Source organism: Trichosurus vulpecula, chromosome 9 (genome assembly GCF_011100635.1).
Source record: "Trichosurus vulpecula isolate mTriVul1 chromosome 9, mTriVul1.pri, whole genome shotgun sequence".
Taxonomy (NCBI): Eukaryota; Metazoa; Chordata; class Mammalia; order Diprotodontia; family Phalangeridae; genus Trichosurus; species Trichosurus vulpecula.
The window spans coordinates 207,146,142-207,172,073 of record NC_050581.1 but is presented as its reverse complement, the minus strand read 5'-3'; the positions used below and the strand labels follow the sequence as shown (position 1 = coordinate 207,172,073).

General features: G+C 49.4%; 1 protein-coding gene across 10 annotated transcripts in view; it reads right to left on the bottom strand.

Annotated features, from left to right (window-relative positions):
- Positions 1-25,932, bottom strand: part of CLASP2 (cytoplasmic linker associated protein 2) — a 155,171-nt gene that overhangs the window by 7,907 nt on the left and 121,332 nt on the right. For 6 of the 10 annotated variants that reach the window (XM_036738226.1, XM_036738227.1, XM_036738225.1 and 3 more), the window contains 9 exons: positions 23,368-23,531; positions 18,099-18,177; positions 17,942-17,995; positions 10,335-10,478; positions 3,280-3,423; positions 2,794-2,900; positions 1,646-1,802; positions 942-1,155; positions 528-721 (listed from right to left, as the gene is read on the bottom strand). In XM_036738226.1, the coding sequence (XP_036594121.1) occupies positions 528-721; positions 942-1,155; positions 1,646-1,802; positions 2,794-2,900; positions 3,280-3,423; positions 10,335-10,478; positions 17,942-17,995; positions 18,099-18,177; positions 23,368-23,531 (1,257 nt within the window). The remainder of the gene's footprint in view (positions 1-527; positions 722-941; positions 1,156-1,645; positions 1,803-2,793; positions 2,901-3,279; positions 3,424-10,334; positions 10,479-17,941; positions 17,996-18,098; positions 18,178-23,367; positions 23,532-25,932) is intronic. The other 4 variants (XM_036738228.1, XM_036738235.1, XM_036738233.1 and 1 more) reach the window with 1 other exon arrangement.

The window sequence follows — 25,932 nt, the reverse complement described above, 5'->3', positions numbered from 1 at the left end:
TGCGTTAGGATCATTGGGTGAAACTTTGAGCATGTCACACCAATGCAGACGAAGCACCCCATGAGGACGGAGTGGGTGGCCTCTGTCCCACCCTGCTGTGAGGACGGAGCGGGCAGCCTCTGTCCCATTCCTCCCAGAGGCCAGAATCTCCTCTCTATGGGGAGGGGACCCAGGCAGAGACACCTGGATCACCCACTGCTGTGCCAGATGGAGGTGAGGTGAAAGCACCTGCCTCCAAATAGTGGGCCATGGGCCCAGGGCGAATGATGCAACTAAGCAAAAGCCGTGCTCTGAGGAGCCAAGTGCAGAGGCTGGGCTGGCTGAGGGGGACTGCACCTGGACCCAGGTGAGGGGGCCCTTCCCTCAGCGGGTCCCAGCCTGCTTCCAGAGACCCTGGGCTGAGCACAGCCGATTGACTCCTCAGCCTGGGTCTGCCATTGCCAGGCACAGAGACGCTGGGAAGTTTAAAGGGGCAGGGATCTGCCTGCCCCTCTCAGCTCACGGAGAGGGGAGGGGGCCCCGATCACCTCTCTGTCCCCAAGTGTCTCGAGCAGTAGGAGCAGGATAGTTTTGAAGTGCTCGTCCCAGACCCCAAAAGCGTCTTCCTGCGTCAGCTTCAGTAGCTCACAGAGGGCACTTTTTCTCTCTTCCACGCGCTCATTGTGGTTGGACAGCTCCTTCAGCAGCTCAGCCACCAGGTCCGAGTGGTCCAGAGACAGGTCTGTGAGGGAGGGGGAGAGGGCCCCACGATGGATTCTGAGACTTGGCACAAAAACTGCCCAAAGTCCCAGCCGACTCACCCTCAAAGGAGACCCCATCAGACCCCTTCTCCCACAGCTGCTTCCCTCTGAGCAGACCCTGCTGGACGGCCCTCCCATGCCCAGCCCTGCAGGCCTGGCTCTGTTCAGCACCACCCTCCCCTGTCCACACCCAGCACTCACCATCAGGAAACTGATCTGCATCGTCATCAAACATGGCTTCCTTCAAGGCTGACTTGTTGAAGGAGCCGATGCCATCTGAGTAATTGTAGGGGTTGTAGTCCCGAGAGCGTGGGGAGGAGTGTGAGGGCATCGTGTTCAGCATTGAGGTCTTGTTGTCGAGAACTGCTCGGCCAGAGTCAGGGGCATCACCTCCAGCACGGGGGTCACTGCCCATCTGAATGGGCAGGAGAGAGACGACAGTTTACAAATCCTGGTGGCCCAAAGGTCCTGCCCCTGGATGGTTGCTGTTTTCAGAGAATCTGACAAATCTATGGTGTCTGGCCTCCGTGCTCTTCACACCAATGCTGCCATTTGCAGCAGGAAGGATGCTCGGGGCTCTGTCCAAGAGGCCCTTGAATGACAGGACCAAATAAAAACCAGGTCTGGGAGCTGAGTCAGGACCCGAGCTTCAATCCCGAGGTTGACCCTGCCACTGGGGCAACTCTGGGTGAGTCATACCACCTCCCTTTTGCCATCTGGGAAACAAAAGGGCTGGGTGAGATGACCGCCAAGGTTCCCCCCAACCCTAATGACCCACGAACTAATGACTAAGGACATGGGCCTCAGTGTCTTCAGCTCCCAAACTACAAAGGCGGATGGAGTCTGAGACCCAATCCTGGGGTTGAAGGATGCTGGCGGTGGGGGCCCGGTCTGCGACTACTCACCGGCTCACCGTCACTCTCCCTCTTGGGATCCCTCTTCACTGGCTCATTCATGTCCTCTTGGCTGCGGAAGCTGAAATTCTGGATGGCTTCGGTAACACCTCTTAGAGAGCTATAGATATCCTCCGAGTTCATGTTCTCTGTGTCGTAGTCAAATGCGCTGCCAAAGACAAGTTGGGTCAGGCCCCGCCGCTTCTGCAAGAGGACAGCCTGGAAAATGGAGGTCTTCCAGGGACGCCCCTCAGCCAGGAAGGGTGGGCAGCCGCTGACAATGGGAATGTGGCCAGGACAGGGCAGGGAACATCCAGACTCCATGTGGACACAAATGAGGCAGAAGGTAGCCAGCATCTGGCTGCCAAGTTGGGATAATCTGGGAGGAATGGGCTAGAAAACTCCAAAACGTCAGCATTTTACTTAAATGCAGAATGACTGTACAACAATCTTGTCAAAACCTGGTGAGAAGGGGCCTCAGTGGGGAGGGATGATGAAAAATGAATCCTGAGCCAGGCTGGACATGGGCCCCACTGAATGCGCGCCAAGCACAAAGGTACCCCTTCCCCACTCAGAGGAGCAGAGAAGGCGTCAACAGAGGCATCTCCCAGCCTGAAGCTTCCTCCTGCTCTTTCCTCTTTCAGGATGTTCTTGGAGGTAAAGGACAAGGATAGTTCCCACTGTGAACTAGATGGGGAGTGGTCCCCATAAGCTGGGTCACCAGGCCTGGCTAACAAGCAGATACACTGGACCACCCCCCTTACCCACTGTTGACTGGGGCCTCTCACAAGCTGTCAAGGTTCAATCCAGTGCCACTGCCTCCGGGATGGCCCAGGGGCCAGGGTCCACTCTCCCTACTCCCAAACACCACGAGTTCACTGGCAAGTCTCTGTGATCTGCCAGAGCCTAGCACAGTGAGGCCTGGCCCACAGCAGGCACCCAACAAATACCTGGTGCACAACCAATGAATTCCACTTTTCTGCCCTTATGAGGCAGCATTGTGGTTTCAGCTTTGGGGGCCAGGCACCCCCAGGCCTGGACCTGTCTATTCTGCATGACTCTCCCAGGGATTAGCACTGGTTCTGGCTACGTGAGTACAATGGCTGGGTGAGGGAAGGGACGCACTGCCCCCACCCAAGGAGCAGGGGACACGTCCTTACCTAGGTAACAGAGTGTTCTGGGCGGTATTTGTGGGGGACGTAAGAGGACTGGACCAATTAGCTGGTGAGCGTGGAGTGGGCCTTGTCAAGGGACTCCCCATTGAACCCTAAAAGGGAAGAAGACCATATCAGCCATATTGAGACAGGCCCTTTTGGCTTTTTCTGCCAAAGTCTGAGCCTGTGGTGTAATCCTTATGCTTCTCTGCCCCCCAGGGCCCAACACACCCACTGCCACCATCTCGCAGGTTATTCCCTCTGCCACCTCCCTTCAAAAGGGTGGTTGTCCCCTAGATCCCTCCTCAGGTCCTCCCACCACAGCCTCTGCCTGGTCTCACTGCCCCCACCCTCTGCAGCTGCAGAGGTAACCCAAGAGAACCCAGGTAAACCATAAACATAACCCTCCAGGGAGATCACTGGGTGTGAGCCCAGGGCAAGGGGTGGGCCTTTTGCCAGTCTGTGGCAGCTCCAGCTCTTCCCTGGCATTACCTGGCTGCCACTGCCTGTGTTCCGAAGGTGATTGTGAAGTAGTTTGGTAGCACCATCCTGAAAGGTTTTTGGTAAAGCTCCCAGCAGCATTGTAAACTCGGGAGTATTGAGCTCAAATAAGGAGATGAGCACCGCCTGAGCTGCCTGTAAAGAGAAAGGGCCCAAGGCTGGGTCAAGGGGGAAGACTGCCTATGTAAACACCTCTGGGACAGGAGACCAGCATGATGGGCTAGCCCAGGCCCAGAGAATGGCACAGTGAGCTAGCTCATGGCCAGAGATCAACACGATGGGATATCCCAGGCCTGGAAACCAGCATGGTGGGCTAGCTCAGGCCCAAAGATGGGCATAGTGAGCTAGCCCATGCCCAGAGACTGACATGGCAGGGTAGCCTGGACCTGGAAACTGGCATGGTAGGCTAGCCCAGGCCCAGAGACTGGCATAGTAAACTAGTCCACACCCAGAGATTGGCATGGTCAACCCCTACACCTTACAAGGGATGCTGAACTGCCCAGGCTAGGATCCAGGCAGAACATGAGTCTCTGTCAGCCCAATAGGCAGGAAAACAGGGCTGGGGAGCAGAGATCACCTTTCCCACACACAGTTAATATGTAGGACTCTCTTTTTCAGCAACTTCCCACTGTCACCATGGGTATTTGCAGCCCTTAGATGCTGGTTCTACACTCCTCCCCCCACCTGCCCCAGACAGGACGAGATCATGTGGCCATCAGCCTGAAGGTTGGTACAAGGAGGAGAACAAGGGCAGGGCCCGGCCAAGGCTGTGCTGGGTCCCAAGATTCTTTCCAAAGGATGTTCTGACTGTATTCAAGTTGAAGGCTGTTGGGGAGACAGAATCCCCAAAGGGCCATGGAAATGGGCCAAGCTGCATTCCAGCTGATGTGGCTCAGGTCCATCACAGAAAATGCTCCTGCTGCTTGGCATGAACACTTTCCATGATGTGGCCAGAGCCTGGTTTTAGTCTCCATCTTCCTCATCTGTGACAGGCCCTGCCAAAGGCAGCTCCAGAGGTCACAGGGAGCAAGGTGCCATGTTCAGAAGAGGAAGGCAGCCGATGGCCTGTGGCAGCTCCAGAGATCGCCATGAGCCACCACTCCTCCACCGCTGAGAGGTGCCGCTGCCTGCCATCAGCAAAACAGGATGATCGCCTGCCTTCCTCATTTCGCTATCCCCTAACGAGAGGGCCACATTCAGAAGAAGGTACCAGATGGCTGGTGGCAGGGTCAGTGCACCCAGGCTGGTCAGCCAGCCGGCCCCCTCCTGCTGCCTGAGTCTCTTCCTTAGCCAGCCACACCTGGTCTTTTCCAAAGAGCTTCTGCAGCGGGAAGCATTTATCCACTTGGTTCACTAAGTGTGTGTGTTTTGCTCACACACATGCAGGCACACACACACACCCCTACATCTATCACTTAAACTCCTTTTTCTCTTCGCCAGCAATAAACTGACAACTGGTTTCTGATCAGTCTCCAGGACAGCTGGGGACTGTCCCCAAATGGATGGATGGCGGTCACGTGGCCACCAGGCAGAGGGTTCCTATTTCACACAAGGACTACACCCTGGAAAAGATCCAAGGAGGTCACGAGGTGACGAATCAATGCAAAGCTATCTTTGGAAGGGATAAATGTAACCTCTCATCTAAGCCTGGCCCAGTGCGCAGGGCAGGTGCCAGTCTGCACCAACAAAGGACATGTCCCCTTCTGGGAGTTTCAGGCTTTACCCTCTCCTTCTGAGGATATGTCTCACAGGGGTCTTCACTAAGGCAAGAGAGGGCTGGCCACAGGTCCAGCCACCCTGTCCCAGCTGGGCCGACTGACCCAGGGAACCATCCACGCACTAAATGCATTAAGAGCAAAAGAGACCCAGGTTACCAAAATAAGGTCCAAATGGATACACGCAGAAAGGCTAACACTATAAACAAATTAGGGGAGCAAGGAATAGTTTGCCTGTCAGATTTATGGAGAATGGAGGAATTTAGGACCAAACAAGAGACGGAGAACATCAGGAAATGCAAAATGGCTGATTTTGATTACTTTTTTTAAATTAAAAAATAATTTTTATTCAGCTTTAGAGTTTTTTAAATTTACAGTTGGATATGGGCTTGATATCATAAAATTGACAATACCTCAAAACAAAAGGGAGGCCATATTGCAGGGACTCAAGAAAAGCAGGGAAATGGCTCACCTTCTCCCCAAATCAAAGTCAACACTGTATTAGTAATAAAATGTATTTTTACCAGCTTATACAGGACTTTCCCTTCTTGCAAAAATCGTCCTTTGTTTCTTGTTTTTAAAGAACTTCTCTAAACGTTACAGAGACTGCATTTGAAATAAGAATAAATGGATACAATCAATGACGTAAATAAAAGATTTAGGCAGAACATGCACTACTTATCGATAATAACAACTTAAGAGCAAGATGTTGCATGGACGATTATTGAACAAAGAACAACTTTTCAAGTGAAGGAATGAGTTCATGTTGACATTTATGCCATGCTCTACATAAACAGGAAGCCATAGCCTATCCTCAAATAATTTCAATCATTTTTTTTTAAAACTAAATGTCCTGGTAACATAATGCTGCCAGTAAGCATCAAATAAGCCAAAATTTCTACTTGGCGCACAAACAGATAAAAGAAAGGCCAATTAAGCATCTGACATCACCTGTTCTAGTGATCACTGAAAGCAGTAACCCACACACTGAGTGAAAGCCAAAACTGAACCCCTTTAATTCATTTTTGAGGAAAAAAAGGTGCATTTTAAAGAACAGAGTTTTCCCTTGTGAAATTCCAGATTGTTATTGGAAACTGACTTTTGACCAAATCCACAAACTGACTAAAACATATTTAGTACATTTAATTTGCTGAAACTATATTTTTGTGTGAAACTCTTACATGCTTAAGAGTAATTCTGATTACATTAAATTGAAAAGTTTTTGCACAAACAAAGCCAATGCAACCAAGATTAGGAGGGAAGCAGAAAACTGGGAAAGAAATTTTACAACCAGTGTCTCTGATAAAGGCCTCATTTCTAAAATACATAGAGAGCTGAGTCAAATTTATAAGACTATAAGTCATTCCCCAATTGATAAATGGTCAAAGGATATGAACAGGCAGTTTTCAGAGAAAGAAATTAAAAGATATCTATAGTCATATGAAAAAATGCTCTAAATTACCACTGATTAGAGAAATGCAAATCAAAACAACTCTGAGGTACCACATCCCACCTATCAGATTGGTTAACATGACAAAAACAGGAAAATGATAAATGCTGGAGAAGATGTGGGAAAACTGGGACACTAATGCATTGTTGGTAGACCTGTGATCTGATCTAACCATTATGGAGAGCAAGTTGGAACTATGCACAAAGGACTATAAAAATGTGCACACCCTTTGACCCAGAAATACCACTTCTAGGGCTGCATCCCAAAGAGATCACACAAATGGGAAAAAGACCTACATGTCCCAAAATATTTACAGCAGCTCTTTTTGTGGTGGCCAAGAACTGGAAATTGAGGGGATGTCCATCAGTTGGGGAATGGCTGAACAAGATGTGGTACAGGAATGTAACAGAATGCTATTGTGCCATAAGAAAGGATGAGCAGGTGGATTTCAGAGAAACCTGGAGAGGCTTCCAAGAACTGCTGCTGAGTGAGGGGAGCAGAACCAGGAGAACAGTGTGTGAGGACCGACTTTGACAGACTTGGCTCTTCTCAGCAATGCATGGATCTAAAACAACTCCAAAGGCTCACGATGGAAAATGCCACCAACACCCAGAGAAAGAGCTTTGGAGTCTGAAGGCAGAGCGAAGCAGGCTATTTTCTTATTTTGTTTGTTTTGTTCTCTCTCATGGCTCTTCCCATTCGCTCTGATTCTTCCATACAACATGACTAATGTGAAAATTTTAAAAAAGAAATGCAAGAACAACAACAACAAAAGAGACCCAAGCTGGGGTGATGCATCTAACACACAAAGCACGTTTCCTGAACAAAACCTTTTGGGCGCCAGACCACATGCCAATGGGCCATGATGGAGCGGATAGCCTGGAGAGCTCCTCCCAAGGAGAGATGCACGATGCAAGGCTGATGGACAGCAGATCCCCGTAGCTCTGTCTGTGCAGGCTCGAGCTTGGGATCTCTCAGTTGGCACCAAACCCTCTCACCTGCCACTCCATGGCAGCCAGCGGCTTTCACTTTGTGGACATTACAGTCCCACCCTGCACAGTGTCAGCTCACTCCCTTCCCCGATGAGGACCTGGGTGCCGGAACAGCGGCGGGGCCATCTCTCTCTGCGCTTTGGCCTGAGCCTGGGTCATAGCACGGGCTTCTCCAATGCCACCTTCCTTCCATCCTCCTATCCCAAGGGTTACTTTGTGATGAAAAGGGAAACATGAAAAAGACCTAGCTTCCCTGTGGGCTGGGCCAGGGCTTGCCTTGGGAGAGTGAGCTCTGCAGCTGCCAGGACATGTCAGAGGGGGTCCTGCAGCCCGGGGCACCGAGCTCCTCCCTACTCCTGACTGAGCCTTCTTTGGGAGGTCTGTCCCCTCATTACAGACTACCCGGACATGCCACAAGGACAGAAGGAAGACACAAGCCCGGGAGACATTGCAATGCTTTCCCTGGCAGTGGAGAGCAGCTGCCTGCATGGCAAGGCTCAGGACCAGTGCAGAGGCAGGACTCCGGGCTAGCTGTAAACAGCTGGGGCTCTTGACGTCCTTGGACCAGCCTCCCACCAACTACCCATGAGACAGACCCAGGAGGAGAGAATATGGTGAGGCCAAAAAAGGCTCGTCTGGCAGCCCTGGAGAGTGCAGGGAGAGAGAAGAGCAGGCACACGGGAGGGTTGGTCACCACCAACACCTCCCCTCCCTCCTCTCACCAACCAACTAGCAACCAAAACAAGCCTCTGAGATGCAGACAAAGCCTGGCCCTAGGGGGAAGGCACCTGGAGATCCCTAGGGTCGTGGAACACCACCGACGGATGACATGCTTTCTACCGACATGAGTTGCAGCCCCCTCCTCTTGCTTGCCTCCTCTCAACATTCCTAGAGAGCTGCCCAAGGACTGTGCAAGGGGGAAGAACATCCAGGTATCTGAGAAATGGTTCAGCCCAGGTCTCGAGCTCGCTGCCCTGTTCACAGGGTGGGGTCAAGCATGGCAAGGTCTGGCCACATGGTCGGTACAGGGCTCAAGCAGACCAGGAGTCAAACCAGTGTCTGTGGGTCATCCTTGGGGAAAATCTCGATTTTTCCTGAGACACATGCCCAGAGCTCTGCTGAAATGTGTCTGGGCCTGCTCAGACTCAGCTCTCGCTGTTGGGGCCTCCCTCTGGACTCTTGGGTTTATCCCCAACTGGACTCCTACGTTGGCTGGCAGCATACCAAATAACACCACAGATGACCCGTCTCTCTGGACATTGTAAAGGGAGCGCTGAAAGAAGCTCCAAGAAGAGTCACACTATGCCCAAAGACAGGGGAATACTCACCCTCCAAGGCACCAAGGGGATGTGGAGAGATAAAGGAAGGCCTCTACCTACCTGAAGATGGCCCAAGACTTATTGTTGATGGCTGGACCATGCCAACGTCTCAGAATGATAGCCCTGCTCAAACGTACACGTTCAGCCCTATTCCCATCTAACTGCCAGAGGGTCCTTGGGAGAAAGAGCCACAGAGGAGTGTGGCCCAGCAGAAGGGCAGCTCCTGCAGGGCAGAGAACAGTTCCCTGGCCTGTTTCCCTGCTCCATAGGCACCAAGATAAAAAGGAGAATCAATCACAGAAAACACAGGGGAGTCAGCCCAGCCTATCATCGGCACCCCATCTGGCCAGCCCTAGGGAGATCCTCTCCTTTCCTAGGTGACCTTACAGAGACCAGAGCAGGGCTATGGTGTTAGAGCACTGCCGTCCTGGGTCAGAGATCTATCCTTTGGGAAGACCCACCTCTAGGGAAAAACAGAACAAAACAAAGAAACCTCTCAGCACAGGGAGGGATGCATCATCCAAGACTCTGACGTCGCCTGTCAAGTCACCCTTGGAGGAGGCCAGTCCCCACGGGGTGCACCTCTGCATCCTTGCCTCTGTCCCCCCTCTGATGTGTCCCTTGGCTGCCCAGTGACCACATGGCTCCTCAAAGGGCATAGGAAAGCGCGCTTGTCCACCGAGGCTTGCTACTGTCCTGGTCCCCTCGGTGGCTCATGTGCCCCATCCCTGAGTTACCTTGTGGTCATTGGACAGAGCTGGTTTGCACTTACACACTATCTCCTCCATTAGAAGAGACACCCCACTAGGCCATCACTAAAAGCCCTTGCATCCTTTTCCAGCTTTTAACACATTAATGCATCCTTCCGTGCTCTTGCCAGGGCCCCTAAACTGGCCGTATGGATAATCAAAGCCTCTCCAGTGTCTGGGCCCAGGCCCCAATTCTCCAAGCATTCTAAGGCTCTGCCATTCTGGCTTCTCAAGCATCTTCCCTGTGGGCGATGCTGAGACAGAAGGCAGAAGCTGGCTGGTGGACCCAGGCACGGATGATCTCTCCCTGGAGAGCCCCAAAGAAGGGAGTGTGCTGGGGCCACTGACATCCGACCAGCATATCCACCAAGGCCACTGGTGAGACTCCTCTGAAGGGTCACAGCCCTGCACCAGACTCAGAAAGGGGAGGGACCCCTGGTACCCTGGTGGTCATGCCCTGCCATGCTCCCCGGGGATGCTTTTCCCAGGGCACTGGTTGTGGTGGGCACACCATGGACAACAATCATATGTGGGTCTGTATGTTCCATTTCTAAAATGGAAACGTGCCACTCTTTCTGATAATAGCATATATACAGTGCCCACACTTTACCCAGACGATCTCAGCCACCCTGGGAAGATGGTGCTATTACGATCCCCATATTACAGGTGGGGAAATGGCAGCAGGCAGCAGTCTCACACCTTGGCCAAGTGCACCACAAAGCCAAGGCTGAAACTAGGCTCAGGTCTTCCTGAGTCCAGGCCTAGGGTGTGGAGGACAGCGGCGCCTCTAGCGGCCCAATGTTCCCCTCTGATCGATATACCTTCCGAACGTCAGAACTTTTGGGTTCCGTGGTCCAAGTGATGATGCGAGACACGGCCAGGCGCGTTTCACTGGAGTTGACAAAATCCCCTGGATCCATCTGCTGGGCTAACGTCTCGATGTACTTGAGGATGGCGACTTTTACCTGCAAAGTCAGGGAGGGAGGGAGGAACATCTAGTTAAGTTTGGGGGGGGGGCCGGCAGCCTAGGGCCTACCCCTTTTAGAGAATCCACATGCTAGCCCTTTGGCTCACTCCCGCACTGGTTCAGTCATCATTGAACATCCTCAGAGCTACAGAAAGAAGCAAGACAAGAGGCCCCACACAGCCTGACTCATCTACAGAGGACAACTGGCCAAGGTGATGGATCCTGTGCACCTCATGCCTTCCCTCAGCCACCTCCCCGTCCCCTGGCCTTCTCCAAGTCTCACAGTGAAGTCTCTAAGCACCCCCTGGCAGGATTCATTAGAAGGGCATTCTGGGAAAGCTAGGAGGACACTCAGGGGTCTAGTGTTACAGATGGAAAATCTCTGTCTGGAAAGAGCCCAACTCAACCAGATGCACTTCAACTCCACCAATGCTTACTATGAGCAAGGGGTAAATGAGAGAGAGGATTCAGACTGGGTACTTTAGTACTTGGCAAAAGCTGGGGCTGAGGCTGGCTTTCTTCTGGGGTTCTTGAGCAGTTCTTGAAAGGCAAGGCTAAAAGATGTATAAAAAATATTTTCAGCACTGGGAGAATTGTTGACGTAAACACGTCAACTTCCCAAGTTGGCTGCTTGGAAAGACCAGATGCATTTAAATGTGAAATTCAAGAACATTCTTGAAAACAAACATCGCCGTTCCACATACTCTACACTCAGGATATCCAAAAGTTTTAAGAAGAGAAACTGATACGCAACAGGAAGAAAGGAACAAGTGAAGAGGTGCTGATGTGTAAGGGAGGGCAGAAGTGTTTATGTGGCATCTACTGCGCACGCTGTGCTGGCGCTTCACAAATAGTATCTCCCTGGGAAGTTGGGGCTGTTATCATCCCTATTTTCAAGCTGAGGAAACTGAGGCCAAGAGGGTGAAGAGACGTGCCCAGGGTCACACAGCTAATGTCTGAGGCTGGATTTGAACTTGGGTCTCTGTGGCTCCAGGCCGGGCGCTCTCACCTCTGGAGGGCTGCCTCCTGGCTTGTTTTGCATAAAAAGCCTCATGATGCTGTGTGCTCCTTCTCAGTCTAAGGCTCACTGCCACACCCCATCCTTGTGACCATGGGAACAAAGCAGCAGACACTCAAATGGAAGAGTGCAGGTCCTGAGGAATTATGGGCAAGGCCCATGTCACAACCCTGAACCCCAGCTACACTACGCTCAGAATCTCTGTGTCCACCCAGAGGGAGGATCAGCCAGGAGCCAGCACTCACCCTGAGAATGCTCCGCATCACTCTGGGGATATTAAAAGCTTGGAGGTCCCCCACCTGAGCTGTCCCAGAGACCCTGGAATAACCCAACTTCAATGCCCCAAGAAAGCAGCAGCAAGGCTAGCCCAGACCTTCTCTGGAGTCTGCAGAGGCTGATCTAATAAGACAGGAAGAGAATGAACAAACAAAAAAAGAATCCCACCATAAAGAGACAGGGTGATGTCCTAAGACCCAAACCCAGAGGAAGAGAATGACTCCAAAACACCTACAAGCAAAGACTCCAAGAAAAATGCAACATGGGTACAAGTTTAGCTAGAAGTCCTGGAAGAGAAAAAGAAGGAGTTTTTTTTTTTAAGTGCTAACAATGATTTCAAAAATCAAATGAGTATACCAGAGAAAGAAATGTGAAGAGAAATGAAAGCTATGGAACTGGAAAGAGGACAAGAGATATCCCAAAAACAAACTCTCTGAAAATCAGGATAGACCAAAGAGAAGCTAATGATTCCACAAAACAAGAAATGTGAAGGCAAAGTCAAATGACTTTAAAAAGCAGAAGAAAATGTAAGATGTCTCACGGCAAAAATAACAGAAGCAAAAAACAAACTGAGGAGATATAAACTGAAGAATTCTTGGACTACCCAAATACCATGACTAAAATAGGGCCTAGACATCCTGTTGCATGAAATCTTAAAAAAACAAAAACAAAAACAAAAAAATCGCCCAGTCCTCTTGGAACCAGAATGAAAACAGAACACAAAGTCACCTCCTCAAAGAAACCCCAAAATGAAAACTCCCAGGAACATTACAGCCAAAATCCAGAGCTTCCAGGCCAAAGAAAAACTACTGCCAGTAACCAGAAAGAAAGAATTCAAGTCCTAAGGAACCAGTGAGGACCACACAAGATTTAGCAGCCACCACTACCAAACAGTGGAGAGCTTGGAATATGTCATTACAGAAGACTAAGAATGCAGGCTTGCAACCAAGTATAACTTACCTAAAAAAAACTAAATATAATCTTATGGGGAAAAAATGGACCTTTAATGAAATAAAGGGGCAGCTAGGTGATACAATGCAAAGAGCTTTAGGCCTGGAGTCTAGAAGACTTGAGTTCAAATCTAGACTCAGATATTTATGAGCTGACCCTGAGCAAATCACTTAATCCTCTTTGTCTCAGCTTCCTCATCTGTAAAATGAGCTGGAGAAGGAAATGGCAAACCACTGTAGTACCTCTGCCAAGAAAATCCCAAACGGGGTCACAAAGAGCTGGACACAACTGAAACACCTGAACAACAATGATGAAATAAACGCCTTCTAAACATTACCGATAAAAAGATCAAGAGTAAGTGGAAACTTTGAGGTACAAACAGAGGCGTCGAGAGAAGCATAAAAAGGTAAATGTGAGAGACCATAAGGAAATAACGAGGCTAAATCGTACCTTCAGAACCCTACTGTCATCAGGGGTCATGGAAAGTACCTAATTAGACAAAGAGCCGAGGAGTGATTCTGTTCTATTCTGACAATCTTATAAAAAGAATGGAAACGAAGTGGGAAAAGAATACACTTGGGTGGGGGAAAACAAAGGAGAGGAAGCATGGGGAAAATTACATAACTGTGGTGCCCAAGTAGCTGTCTATACAAATAAGAAGCAAGAGGTCGAGGGAGCAAGTGACCCTTGAAACTGGCTCTCTTCTGAACTCACCAAGGGAGGGAAGATTGCAGGTGCAAACACAGTTGGGAACAGAAATACTTTTACTCAACAGAGGAGGAGGACAGAAAGTGGCAGAGGGAGAAGGAGGAATGAGAAAAAGAGGTTAGATTAAGGGAGAGAGGAGTCTTAAAGCAAAACAAATTCTAACTAAGGAGGGTGGATTTCAAAGAGGGATTTAAAAACCAAAAAAAGAAGACTGTATTACTGGGCTCTGGGTGAGGGATCAGAAAGCAGAATCTAACAATATGTTGTTTACAAGAAACATACTTGAAATGAAAAGATGTATACAGAGTTAAAAGAAGGGGCTGGAGCAAAACCATTTATGCTTCAGTTGAAGCAAAAAAAAGGCAGGGGTAGCAATCATGATCACAGTCAAAATTACAGCAAAAATAATTAAAAGAAGTAAACAGAGAAAGCACATTTTGCAGAAAGAGGTACCCTAGACAGTGAGTTAGTATCAACACTATACATCCATGTAACAAATGGTATAACATTTAAATATTTAAAAGAAAATTTAAATTAATTACAAGAAGAAAGAGTAAAACTATAATAGTGGAACAGGAGGTGGTGACCTCAATATACCTCTCTCAGATCCAGATAAATGCAACCAAAAAAATAAACCAAAAAGAAGCAAAAAGCTTGAATTGAATTTTAGAAAAGTTAGACATGCTAGAGCCTTGGGAGATAATGAAATGGGAATGGAAAGTAGCATCCCTATTTCTCATCTAATTGTGGTATCTCTACAAAACTGACCATGTGTAAGTGCATAAAAATCTCACGAACAAATCTAATGCATCTCTTACGGAACATAGTGCAATAAAAATGATGTTCAGTAGAAGGCCGTTAAAGAAACAATTACAAATTAATTGGAAACTGAACTGGGAAGTCAAGAATCAATCCTAGATATTTTAGATAATGTCATTAAAGACAATGGCAAAATGGACACAACACGCTAACGTTTCTGGCATGCAGCCCATGGGGAACTTTTACCTTAAATGAGGAGGGAGGTGAGGTGATTTCAGGGTTCCGAAAGAGAAGGCCATTGGGGCTGTACTGCCTAGAGATGAACAAGAATGCCCTCTCTGGCATTTCCCACAAGTGGACACCTCAGACGTCACTAATCTAAGAACTGACCGCTGTGTTCTCTGTCAACTAGGCTTGTAACTTAAGGCATCACCTTTGATTCCTCCCTCTGCTTCACTGGACATAACCAATCTACTGCCAAATCTTGTCAGATTTTTTTCCTTCTTTATGCTCACACAACCAACCTTATCAACTCTTCCCTTAAAAAGGATTCAGGTGAAAGAGGCAAAAGACTTTTTTTCTTGCTATTACCTAATTTATATGCAAGTTATACTAGGCCCTCCTCTCTTCTCCTCCTTTATCAGGATTTACACAACTAGCTCCTTCCACAGAGCAGGGCACCCTTCACAGATTCAAGGCAGGCTTTGCAACCATGCATGATACACTATCTGGATGTCTATGAAAAAAACAACTGCATAATCCAAGTCTTGAAAATGCCACTAGAGCTCTGGAGACATTTCTCTCCAATGTACTTTGACTGTTCACCACCTTCAAACAAAAGTTTTAAAAATACTGAGTCAAGTGTCCAGAGCAAAACAAATGGAGCCCAGCTAGCCTCACCTTTTCAGAGGTGATGATCTCTTTACAACCTTTGACCACCACAACAAAACATCATAGAGAAGCATCTGCAGCAGACAAGGGAGGAGCCAGCACCATCAGTCTCCCCAAAAGCTGACCAGGTAGACGGGGAGGCCAAGATGGAGCCTCCAACAGAGATTGAAATTTTGCATCCAAATGGAGCAATGGTGTTGATTTTCATTGTCCTTGGGGCCAGGAAGGGTGGTATTCTTCTTCTGCATCCTGTTAGCATCAACCTGAGTACAGCCAATGCAGTGCTGGGGATGTCAATGACATCCTCTCTGAAGAAGTGGAAGGCAGCTTCATGTAGACTATAGGATTCCATACCGAAGAAAGATGTTTGGAAGAGAGCTTCCAGGCACTGATCCTTTCTGCTGAAGGGGGCAACTGACTGTCAGGAGGGGCATAACTCCCTTCCAGGGAAAGGCAGATGAAGCTAAAGTAACATTAATGACTTTTCACAATGTTGCACATAATTTTCCTCTTGGTCATGGTTGTGAAGCTATAGCCTCTTCCAGTTGGGAATTTCATAAGAAGTTCATCAGCAAATGAATAATAAAGCATTTATTACAAGCATAAACTGGGCATTGTGTGAAATGCTGGGGAAAGAGCCCTGATATTCTAATGGGGGAAACCATACATAGCCTCAAGATGTAAGAGGAAGAAAGTAGCATCTTTGGAGATGGTGGCCAGGATGTGAAGTAGAGGCCCAACTAAAGCTATCTATCAGAGCTCAAGGAGGCTACAGGGTCAAAGTACTGGGTTGTGTTGGGGAGTGGGGAGGAGGTGTACCACCTGAGTTCTGGCTGCATGGTTTGGGGGTGAGGGCTGGGAAGGGTTAAGGCCAGCAAAGATCCAGACAGAGGATGGACAGCCTTCCCAGATGGCCACAGTGTGGATCACAGCCTCCCTGGAGTCCATCACAAGGTCAGTGATACAACCAAAAGCATATGGGGTAACATGGCTTAGAGGGCACTGGGTCTCCTCCTCTATGGTGCCATTTTCTTGGCCCATACCAACCAACCCCAAATGTCTGGGGCTCCCCAAAATGGTCAGGAAGACAGCCTGAGGGGCACTGTCTTTCCCACAGCCACTGTCAGTAATGAGGACAGTGATATCATCAGCTGCACATGAGGAGACTCTCAAGAATCACGGGCTCTGTATTCCTCTCAGCAGCTCTGTTTGTGCAGAAGGGGCTGGTTGCTGTCCACTGAGACCAGTTTTGGGAAGATCCTCATCCGGCTGGCTCAGAACACATGCCTGGGAGGGCCAAGAGACCCAAGGCCCTTAGCAGGAAGTTGCTACCTGGCACTGATGCTTCAGGAAACCCAGGCAGCTGCTTCCTCCTCACAAGGTCCAGCTGCCCCTTCTCTCCTCTGTCACCCCCAAGTGTTCAAGTCCCTGGAGCCCATCTCAATGTCCCTCCCTTTTCAGTCCTCCTTCTTCTTTGTTTTCAAAGCAATGGTTCACACTCTGTCCAACCCAGAGAAGGGAGGGATGGCTTCAGAGCCTCCACGGGGGAGGCCAGCCTAGACTTCAGGTGGTTCTGAATGGCAGTCTCAGCCTTTTCTAGTTTCTAGAACTCTGCCAAGGGCTCCTCCCCAAAGGACCTCTCATGCTCTGCCAATGCTCTGTCCATCACTATTCTCATCCACCAGCCTCCTCTACCACTGGAGGGCTCTAGTCTCACACTAAAACCTCTAAAAAGAAAAATCCTTACTGAATCAATTTAAAAAGCAATGCTACAGTCGGTTGTCCTAAGTGATTGCACACAAAAGATACTTTAACCAGCTCAGGAGAAGGCAGACTGAGGGTGAAGGGTGAAGGCAAAAGAGAGAAAAGTGACAAAATCATGTCATGCCACCAGCTGCTACTGACAAGGGAGAATCCCAGAATCAAAACATCCACGTATCCAAAGGCATAGCAACTAAACTTGGCAAGAAGGAGGTAAATGAACTTCGAAAAGAACTAACAAAAATTCAAAAACGATGGGAAATTTCTAAAATGAATTTTTTTTGAACCTGATAAAATTGACAAATGATAATCAAGGAAACAGGCTGGAAGCATGTTGTGAAGCAACAGGCCTGGCTAAAGTCAAGTCTATGGAGAAAGCCAAATGAGATGAGGGAATGGGTGCTTCTTCTAATACACATGAATATTTAAAAAAAAAACAAGATTATGTAGATAAACCACACTGAGGGATTATGATGGGACAGGCCTGAAAGGAGACCCCTCCCACCCACCCCTCCTCACCCCCCAATAACTTGCTAGACAGTGCGTGGACTCAACAACAAATGATACAAACAGCACACTATATTAAAGGTCACAACTATTTAAACGCAGCACACATAGGATGCAGCCCAAGCGTTCCTCAGAGGAAACTCAAATTCCTGAAGGAGGTATTAGTAGGAGAGACCAGAAGAGAATGAGCTGAACTTGTAGTTAAAGACATTAGTAAATGAACTCATGAACCACCCCCCCGCCCCACCCCAAAGCAAGCCCAAGGCACAAAAGGCTCTAATAAGCAAAAGAGAGACACATCATTAGAATGTCAGTGGCCTGGTCTGTGACAAGGCGCACATGGGGGTAATGGCTCTTCCTCTGAATTTGGCCACCAGGAACACCTGCACTGAAAACTATTTGTGCTCCTGAATGAGGTGGGGGCAGCATGGCAGACATCCAAACAGTGAAGCTTCACCCTAGGGGAGGAGCGCCTCCCTCGGATTGGCGGACATCGCATGCTCAAAAGTCCTTTGCCCAGTTAGTGAGCAGGCAAAGCAAACTTTCTTGGAGTATGGGGGCAAGGGAGCGTCAGCGATGCAGACAAAAACCTTGGAGCTCCCAGGGGAGGAGCGCAGCTGGTCCCGCAGGGTGGGCTGGACTGCCTGAAAGTTTATAAAAACAAAATCCACCAATTGAAACATCTTTTCGTATTGCGAGTAGACAGATCAATCTCTTTATTGAGAATTTCTGGGTCTGAGTTCTTACCTTTAAGCTCGGCGTCTGGGTCTGATCCACAGTGAACCTCATCAGAATGTTGAACTGAAGGTCGTTGGGGAAAGACTCTCTGGAAGAAAAGGGCACCAAGTGAGATCAGAACCATCAGCAATAAACATGGACAGATGATAACTCTGGTCCTTATTTTGGCAGAGCTGTCAACCCAAGTGTTGATGACCGAAGTCCTCTGCTACAAGTCTAAGCAGAAATCAATGGCTACAAATGCAGAACCCCTCTGCAGCAGGCAGGCAGTGGAGGACGAGGCTTCCTCCAGGGCCCCAATGTGCCAAGAAGCAGCATGTTTGGGGACATCTGGTTATGTGCTCTGGGAGCTCAAAATCAGCTCCCAGACCAAGACAGTGACTACAGGTAAACTCCAAAACCTCTCCCCCATTCCAGGTGAGGAAGCACACAGCCTTCAGGGAGAACATCTCAAGACTGCTCCAACATGACTGACACGCACACTGAAACTCACTCAGCGACTCTGGCACGGAGACAAGCAACAAGCCTGGTGGTCTAGACCGGGTGGTCAAGACTGCTCTGGGATGGCCACAGAATGTAGATTGCGGCATCTCCCTCTCAGATGACTTGGCTGCCCATGATGTGTAGGTGAGAAGCAGCAACTCTCACCAAGTACTTCAATCTTCCACAGATCTTCAGTTTTGTCATTGTGGATATTCTCTTCAATGGTACAGATCGCAACTCATCTATACCTTCTAGAAGAGCTAATGAATGGAATCAAATGACCTCTGAGGTGTCCCCAAAACTGGTGGCATGACTGGAAGATTATCTCATTTAAAAAAACCCGGCAAAAACGAGAGGGTGGGATGAGGGTGGCATTGTATATTAAGAAGACATATTCTTATGTCAAACCCTGGAAATGAGAGGGGAAACTGTGGAGGAGGATGTGTGTGATGGTCAATGGAGGGAGAAAGAGAAGGGATTTTATTAACATATTCTCAAAACCACCTGAAGTTTGGGAAACAGACCCTAAGTCTGGTTCAGAAACGTGAGACAGTAGGGAAGGAGGACTTCAATGTCTCTTTACCAAAGGCAGAGCAGGTAGTAATTTCTTACCTTGTCATAATGATGGTTTAATTCTTCAAAAGGTAAGAGAAACCAACAAACAGAAACTCTATTCTGGGTCTGATTCTCACCAATAGGAAGGAATTTGGTGCAGTAAAAATGATGGGAACCTTGCAGAGGAGTGTGTTGGTAAGCAAAATAGGCTCCTTAGCACTTAGTTCAACAAGTGTCCTTGAAGAGTTTGGCCTTTGTTTCCTTTGATTAATTCGGTGTCTTTGAGTCTTGCTGGGTGCTTAAGCCTATGTGGGTGTGGATTGGTGACTGGGGTGGGGCCCAAGGTGGGGCTGGCTAAGGGGAGGTGCTAACTCCAGAGCCATGCCCTATTAGGTGTTAACCTAATCTATGTGGATATGAGCCTCCCAGGGTCCTAAGGGGAGGGGCCAACTCAGGAACCAATCACCGGAGCCTAAGCTCTGGTCATTCAGATGGCGTTTGATGTCTGAAGCCCTAAAAGAAGGGAGGACAGAGCCATTTGTGCAGGGCTCTGGAGATGGTGTTGATGACTCCGGGCAGCTGTAGCTAAGGAGCCCTCCAGCTTGTAAACTCACATGCTGAGACTTTGTTGGACTCTGGTAACTATGTATTGGGATTTGAATCAGACAAGGTCTGTCTGTTGATGTTTGTAATTTGTTTGTATTTTGTTCTAAAGTTCAGGGTGCTGGATTTTTCCTCTGAACTAAGTGAATGATATTTGTATGCTGAATTAAAGTAAGCTTGTCAACCCCTTCACCTTGCTTTCCTTAGTTAAGCAGATCAAAAGAACCTGTGCTATTGGCAGCTTTCTGGGTGCTGGCTGTGGGTGGATCTTATACCCCCACAGAAGCTGTTAGCCAGATTGTTGAAACAAGGGGGGCGGTGTGTGTGTGTGCAGGGAAGACAGTGGATATTCCCTCCTCGAGCCTGAGAGAGACGAGGGAGGCTGGGCATAGTCTGACGTGAGCTCAAGATTCTGGGGGAGCAGGCTTCCAAGGATGCAACAGAATTTGAGGCAGGGTGGCCAGGAAGGATGGGAAACTCACAGGTGAAATTCCCCAAAAGGGGCAATGGCTTTAGTGAGGAGGAAAAGTTGAGCCAGCAGAGGAAGCTTCAGGCAGGGACAGGGCAGATGGGCAAGGTCAACGGCAAGTGAGGAGAATCAGCTGCTCCACTTTTATATTGCTTCTTTTTCCTGGGGCCCCTGCTCTGGAAAGGAAAGAACCACGGGGGTGTATGCTGGCTGAAGATGGGCCAGTGCTGCCACAGGCAAAGAGGGACAAAGGGTCTGAAAGGATGAGATCTAATGAGATAATTATTTAAGGCATGCCTTGGACTTAACAAAACCAGCTTCAAGCTTAGGCTGTGTTTAGAAAGCAGATGGGCTATAAGAGACCCGGCAGCATTAATGGATGACTAGACACCAGGAGTCAACATGGCAACGTAGACTTCCAGGAGCTGATTGGACCCGAGGCCGTCCTAAGAAAGGTAGGAGGAGGAAGCGGAGACTTCTTCTGGGCTCTGTCTGGGTCAGCATCCTTGGCACCAGCGTTTAGGAGGAAAGCTAAGCACAAGAGCATTTAGAGGAAGACCGGGCAGTGAAGGGCCCTCGAGATGCGTCACTTGGAGGGCCATCATGTGGAAGGCTTGTGCTTGGCCCCCAAAGGCAGACCAGGACAGTGGGAGAAGGTGCACGGGCCCATCAGAGCCAGCATGGCACGGGCTGGTTGGGCAATCACTGGTTGGGGATGTTCTGGTGAGGATCCTGGTAGGGCACAGGCTGGACCAGAGGCTTCTCTTGAATGCCCACCCCTGTCCTGTGAGAAATCACACAGCCTCCATCCAGCACGCCTGTGCTTGATGCACATCCCTTGGAGGCCATCGTCCATGCTGTACTTGCCCTACAAACTGGTGCCAGCCAGGTGTGGCGGCCTCTCCCCACACACCCTCCACAATGTGGATTCTCGAGATTATGGCCTTTGATCTTTGATCAGAAAAATCTAAGCATTAAAAAGGGAAACAGCTCAGACTTTCTAAAAGTACCCTAGGGTTCTCTTTCCTTCCCAGTCAGTCTTGGGACCAGCTCACTGCCCACCTGTGGCAAACACAGGCACTAAGCAGCTGTTTCAGTAGTAAGCTGGACAACAGGCTTGAGACTCCCCTCCAGTCAGTGGTTGGGAATGTCATTTAGGAGGTTCTCTTCCTGCCATAGCACCGCCCCCCCCCAAAAAACCCCAACCAATCAGAAGCACAAGGAGAGGGAATCCACTTCCATTTGCTGTCTGCAGTGGCTACAAGACTCTCTTTTGGAAAGCTTGTTAATGTTCATTAATAGATCATTGCTGTGCTTAGTCACCTCCAATTCTCCAATTGTGGGTACTTCTGCTTCCTGCTCCCCAGTCCTCAGTAATTACACTCTGTTAATATGGTGGAATGAGAAGATCTGGCAGGTACTCTCCAAACCTGAAGCATTAATGTTCTCCTTGACACTATTCTGGACTGAGTGGGGGATCTATGGCCTTCCCCTGGAAGGCAAATCTGGACATCTTCTTGGGAACTGCTTCACTGGCTGGTGAGCGCAGCTGGGGTCCCCCAGAGGGGTCTCCCCACCACAAAGACTCTGTCATGACTTCTTAGCCCACCTCTCACAAGGCCCCATGAGGCTTCAGACCCTTATTATTACCACAGCCCCCTAACTGGGTATCCCTGCTTTCTGTCCTTCCCCATTCCACTCTCTCAACAGAGCTGACAAATGGCACCCCCTTCAAGAAGTTTCTGTGATTCCCTATTGTCTCTAGTATAACAGGAAAATACTTAGCATTCACAGTGTTTCCCCATCAGATTTTGGTCCTTTCCAGCCTCATTAGACATTCCCCCACCCAACCCCAACCCAAACAGGCCCATTTCCATGCTACTTTCATTACACAAGGACATGCCAATCTCACACAAGCCCCCCCAGGCAGTCTCCTATACCTTGGCTGACCCCCACTTGTTGGTACTTCCTCCCCTCCCTGTCCACCATGATCGTATCTAAGGCTGCATCCACCTCCCTGGGCCCTGGTGGTCTCATACCCTTAGGAGAATGGAAGTACCTTAAGGACAGGGTATGCTTCTTTTGCTTAACAAGCCCCTCTTCTTCCAGCTCTCTCCTGGCTCCCTGGTATTCCCTGCATGTTTTCACAGATGCCAGAGGCTCACTTCCTCCCTTCACAGTACTGACCACGGGGTCCCATCCTTGTGAGGAGCTGCTTTCTCCCCTCCAACACTACCAACAGAGGCATTTTTCTCCTTCGCTATCCTGCCAGGCCCAAGCAGCTTGCTCAGCCAGCGAATGAATCCGCATGCCCTTTGCCCCTCTTGCTAGGACTGCCCTGCCCGCTGGAGGCCTCCTCCTTCTCACTGTCCTATACCACAGGCTTAACCACAGCCCTTTTTGCTCACAAGCTACCTTGGCCAACCTGACATTTGTCCCCTTCCAACTCCTCCTTGTCTAAGCCATGTGCAAGCGCGCTTCATTCCACATTCTGCCTTTCAGTGAAGGGTTGCTCCCTTGGGTTCATGAGCTCACTCACTTGTCTCCCCATTCCCTCCACCCTGGGGGATCCCTGGTTCCCTCCAAGGCTCACCTTCACCCCCCTACTGATCTTGTACCAACTTATCTAAGTACATGCTGCATCCCTGGTGCCTAACCCAGGTCCGGGCACACAGGAGGAGGCATGGGAAGGTATCACAGGGGATGAATGTGCCTGGTGTTGGGACTTCTTTCTCCTGGTCTCTCCCACCAAGTGCCCATCATGGAGTAGACGTTCAGCAAGCACTTGGTGGAGAACCTACTAAATCAACTGGACTGATGGGGATTCCAAAGTTCTCTGTGAGAGGTCAAGAGAATCCTGTGAGTCTTACCTTCATTCTGGAAGCTCCAAGCCACGTAGGTGCTTAGCTGCAGAGCAGAACCCCAAACCTCAGGCTATGAGCCCAGACCTGAGGTTCTTCCAGACATCCCATTTTAGTTCAACTCCCCATAAACCAATCTGAGACCAAATGACCACATTACCAAAGGTATGGGCCCTTCTGTTAAGATTAACAAATGGAACTCATCTGATCTGAAATTAATTCAGAAAATTTCATCACAAGCAGGACTCCTTCCAGGTCACACCCAGAATGGTCCAGAGCCTGGCTCGCCATCCCTGGAGGACATTACCTGGTAATGTCCAGGGCTTTCTGAACTTTGGCCTGGACTGACCCAAGCAGATCTGCGCCCATTTTCTTCAGCAGCTGAGTCAGCAGCACGAACAGCCAATCCTGAAGGTCATCTTTATGCACTTGGAGGAAGTCCACCAGCGTTTCCAGAAACATGCTGAAGACCTACAGTTGGCAGAGATGGGGACGATGAGGAAAAAAAAGGCGGGGGAGGAGAACACACTGACCCTTGGGACTCAACTCAAAACGGAACCAGGAAGGAACAAAGGAATCAGAGGCAGACGAGGCAGTGATTGGCAGCCAAGCAGGAAAACAATCTGTCTTGCTTTCATTGGGCTCTGCGATAGAAGAGGACACCTCACACATGGCCCGACTTCGGCAGAACTTGGACAATTAGCTTCTAGTCCATGCAGTATCACTCGAGAAAGGAAACCTCGCCATGATGGCTGACACACCTAAGGCCCCCAGGCTGCTGTGGCCAAGTACAGCGAGGGCAGGCCTTGGGTGGACTCCTATCGACTCAGCCCAAGCCGGATGATGGTGACCAGACGGGCCAAGACGGGACCCGTTTGGGGTCTTCCTAGCAATGATGGCACCCTGCCTGCCCTCAGAGGCCACTGACCAGGAGGCAGCAGGGGTGATTTAGGCTGGACAAGCTGGCCCTGAGGACTTTATGACAAGCACATGTCAACCATATTCAGCTTGGGGTGGGGAGGGGGACAGGGGGGCTGGAAGAATATTGTAGTGAACAACTGTGTCTATATAAGTACTAACTTAGTCCTGAGACAGCACTTCGCAATTATCTGGCAACGACAAGAGGAAACAGGCCAATTTCAGATTTTCTGGTGTACGTGGACATTCATCCAAAGGAAGGGTTAGATGGCCTCTAGGCTAGCCAGATGTATTAGGAAAGAACGTGTAATGCCCAAGATCAAACACTCTGGCTAATTTCTAGTAAAGGAACTGTTCCCACTTTTTGAAACACCATTAAAAACACCAGAGGGCCCCGGCATCAGGTCTGCTTGCAGAAAAGGGCCCTATCGTCATTACATACTAGGCTGATCATGGAACATATTATCTATGAACATGAATCTTATTTAAGCTGAAAAACTGATGAATGGTGGTGGCAGAACGAGAAGCAGCCAAAACCAATAAAAACATTTAGCCCTTAGACAGAATGCAAAGAAGTCAACTTTAATTAGAGTGTTCTCTCCTCTTCAGCATGTAGCCGGACCACAGACTAATACTAAGGACACTCCTCCCTTGCAATTAGGGTTAAGTAAACTAAGCTCAGCACAGACCTACTTGGAAGATGGATGGGGATGGGTTTTTCACTGGTTGATCATAGAATACAATTCAATGTGGGCATGTCAGTGACTCCTCTCCTAGTGCTACAGAACCTTTCTGAGCACAACTAAGACACGTGCACTGTGGAAGTTGCGCATGCCAGACACTGGCCTGACCAACCCCGGGCAGCTCTTCCAGACAATCCCCGCCAGGGGATGCTGCTGACACAGACAGTGCTAAGAGTGAGCGCTGGCCTGATGCGCCTGCTCTTGGTACGATGCTCTGGGGCTCAGGAGAGCAAAGGAAAGCCTTTCCAACAACTGTCCTCCCAAACTGGCCTTTGCTCCAGATGCCAAGACATGCAGGGAGTGCAAGGCCAGGGGTCAGCAAGACTTGAGTTCGAATCTGGCCTCAGACACCTACTAGTTGTGTGACTTTGGGCAAGTCTCTGCACCTCCGTCTGCCTCATCCCATGGTTACTAGGAGGAGAAAATGAGATCCAAATTGTGAAGTGCTTGGCAGAATCAGCGCCTGGCATGTAACAGGCGCTTCATAAATGCTTGCCAATCTTCTTTCTCCCTGTCCTTCCATTTCAGAACTTGATTCTTGAGAGTTTTCTGCCCTTCTGGGGCCAGGAGTGTGTGAGGACACATTGCTCTCTGCATGAAGCCTGAGCAGGGGAGCTCACTCCTCCCAAAGGTTCCACCATTTCACCTGCAGCTGCTGGATTCTGGGGTGGTTCCAATCAGATCCAGAACACCAAGCGCCATTTTGGAGAAGGTGTTCTCTGGTCCTTTTAAAGGAACTAGTTGTACTTCCTTCTTCAATGCTTCCCTGCCTGCCTTCTCCACCCTGTTGCAGCCCCTCACCATGGGCATGGCCGTCTAGGGGATAAGGAAACAAGCATTTTTAAGTGCCTACTGTGTACCAGGCACTGTGCTAGGCACTTTCTGAAAAATGATCTCATCCAATGCTCATGACAGACCTAGGAGGAAGGTGCTCACATTATTCCCCTTTTTCAAAGGAGAAAATGGAGGATTTCACAGAGGTGCAGTGGCTTGCCCAGGGTCCCACCACTGGTGTCTGAGGCCAGGGGTACTGGGGAGTTCCAGAGATGGGAGGGACCATGCCCATCCCTCTTCCCCAGCTCTGACTCCAGGGCCTTCAGCCAATGCTCAGAGGCCAGGCGGCCCAAGGCACTCATCAAGCACGTGCCTCTGGACGGGGTCTGCCCACAGGGAACAGAACAGGGCCAAGGCAGAGGACTGGGGTAGACGGT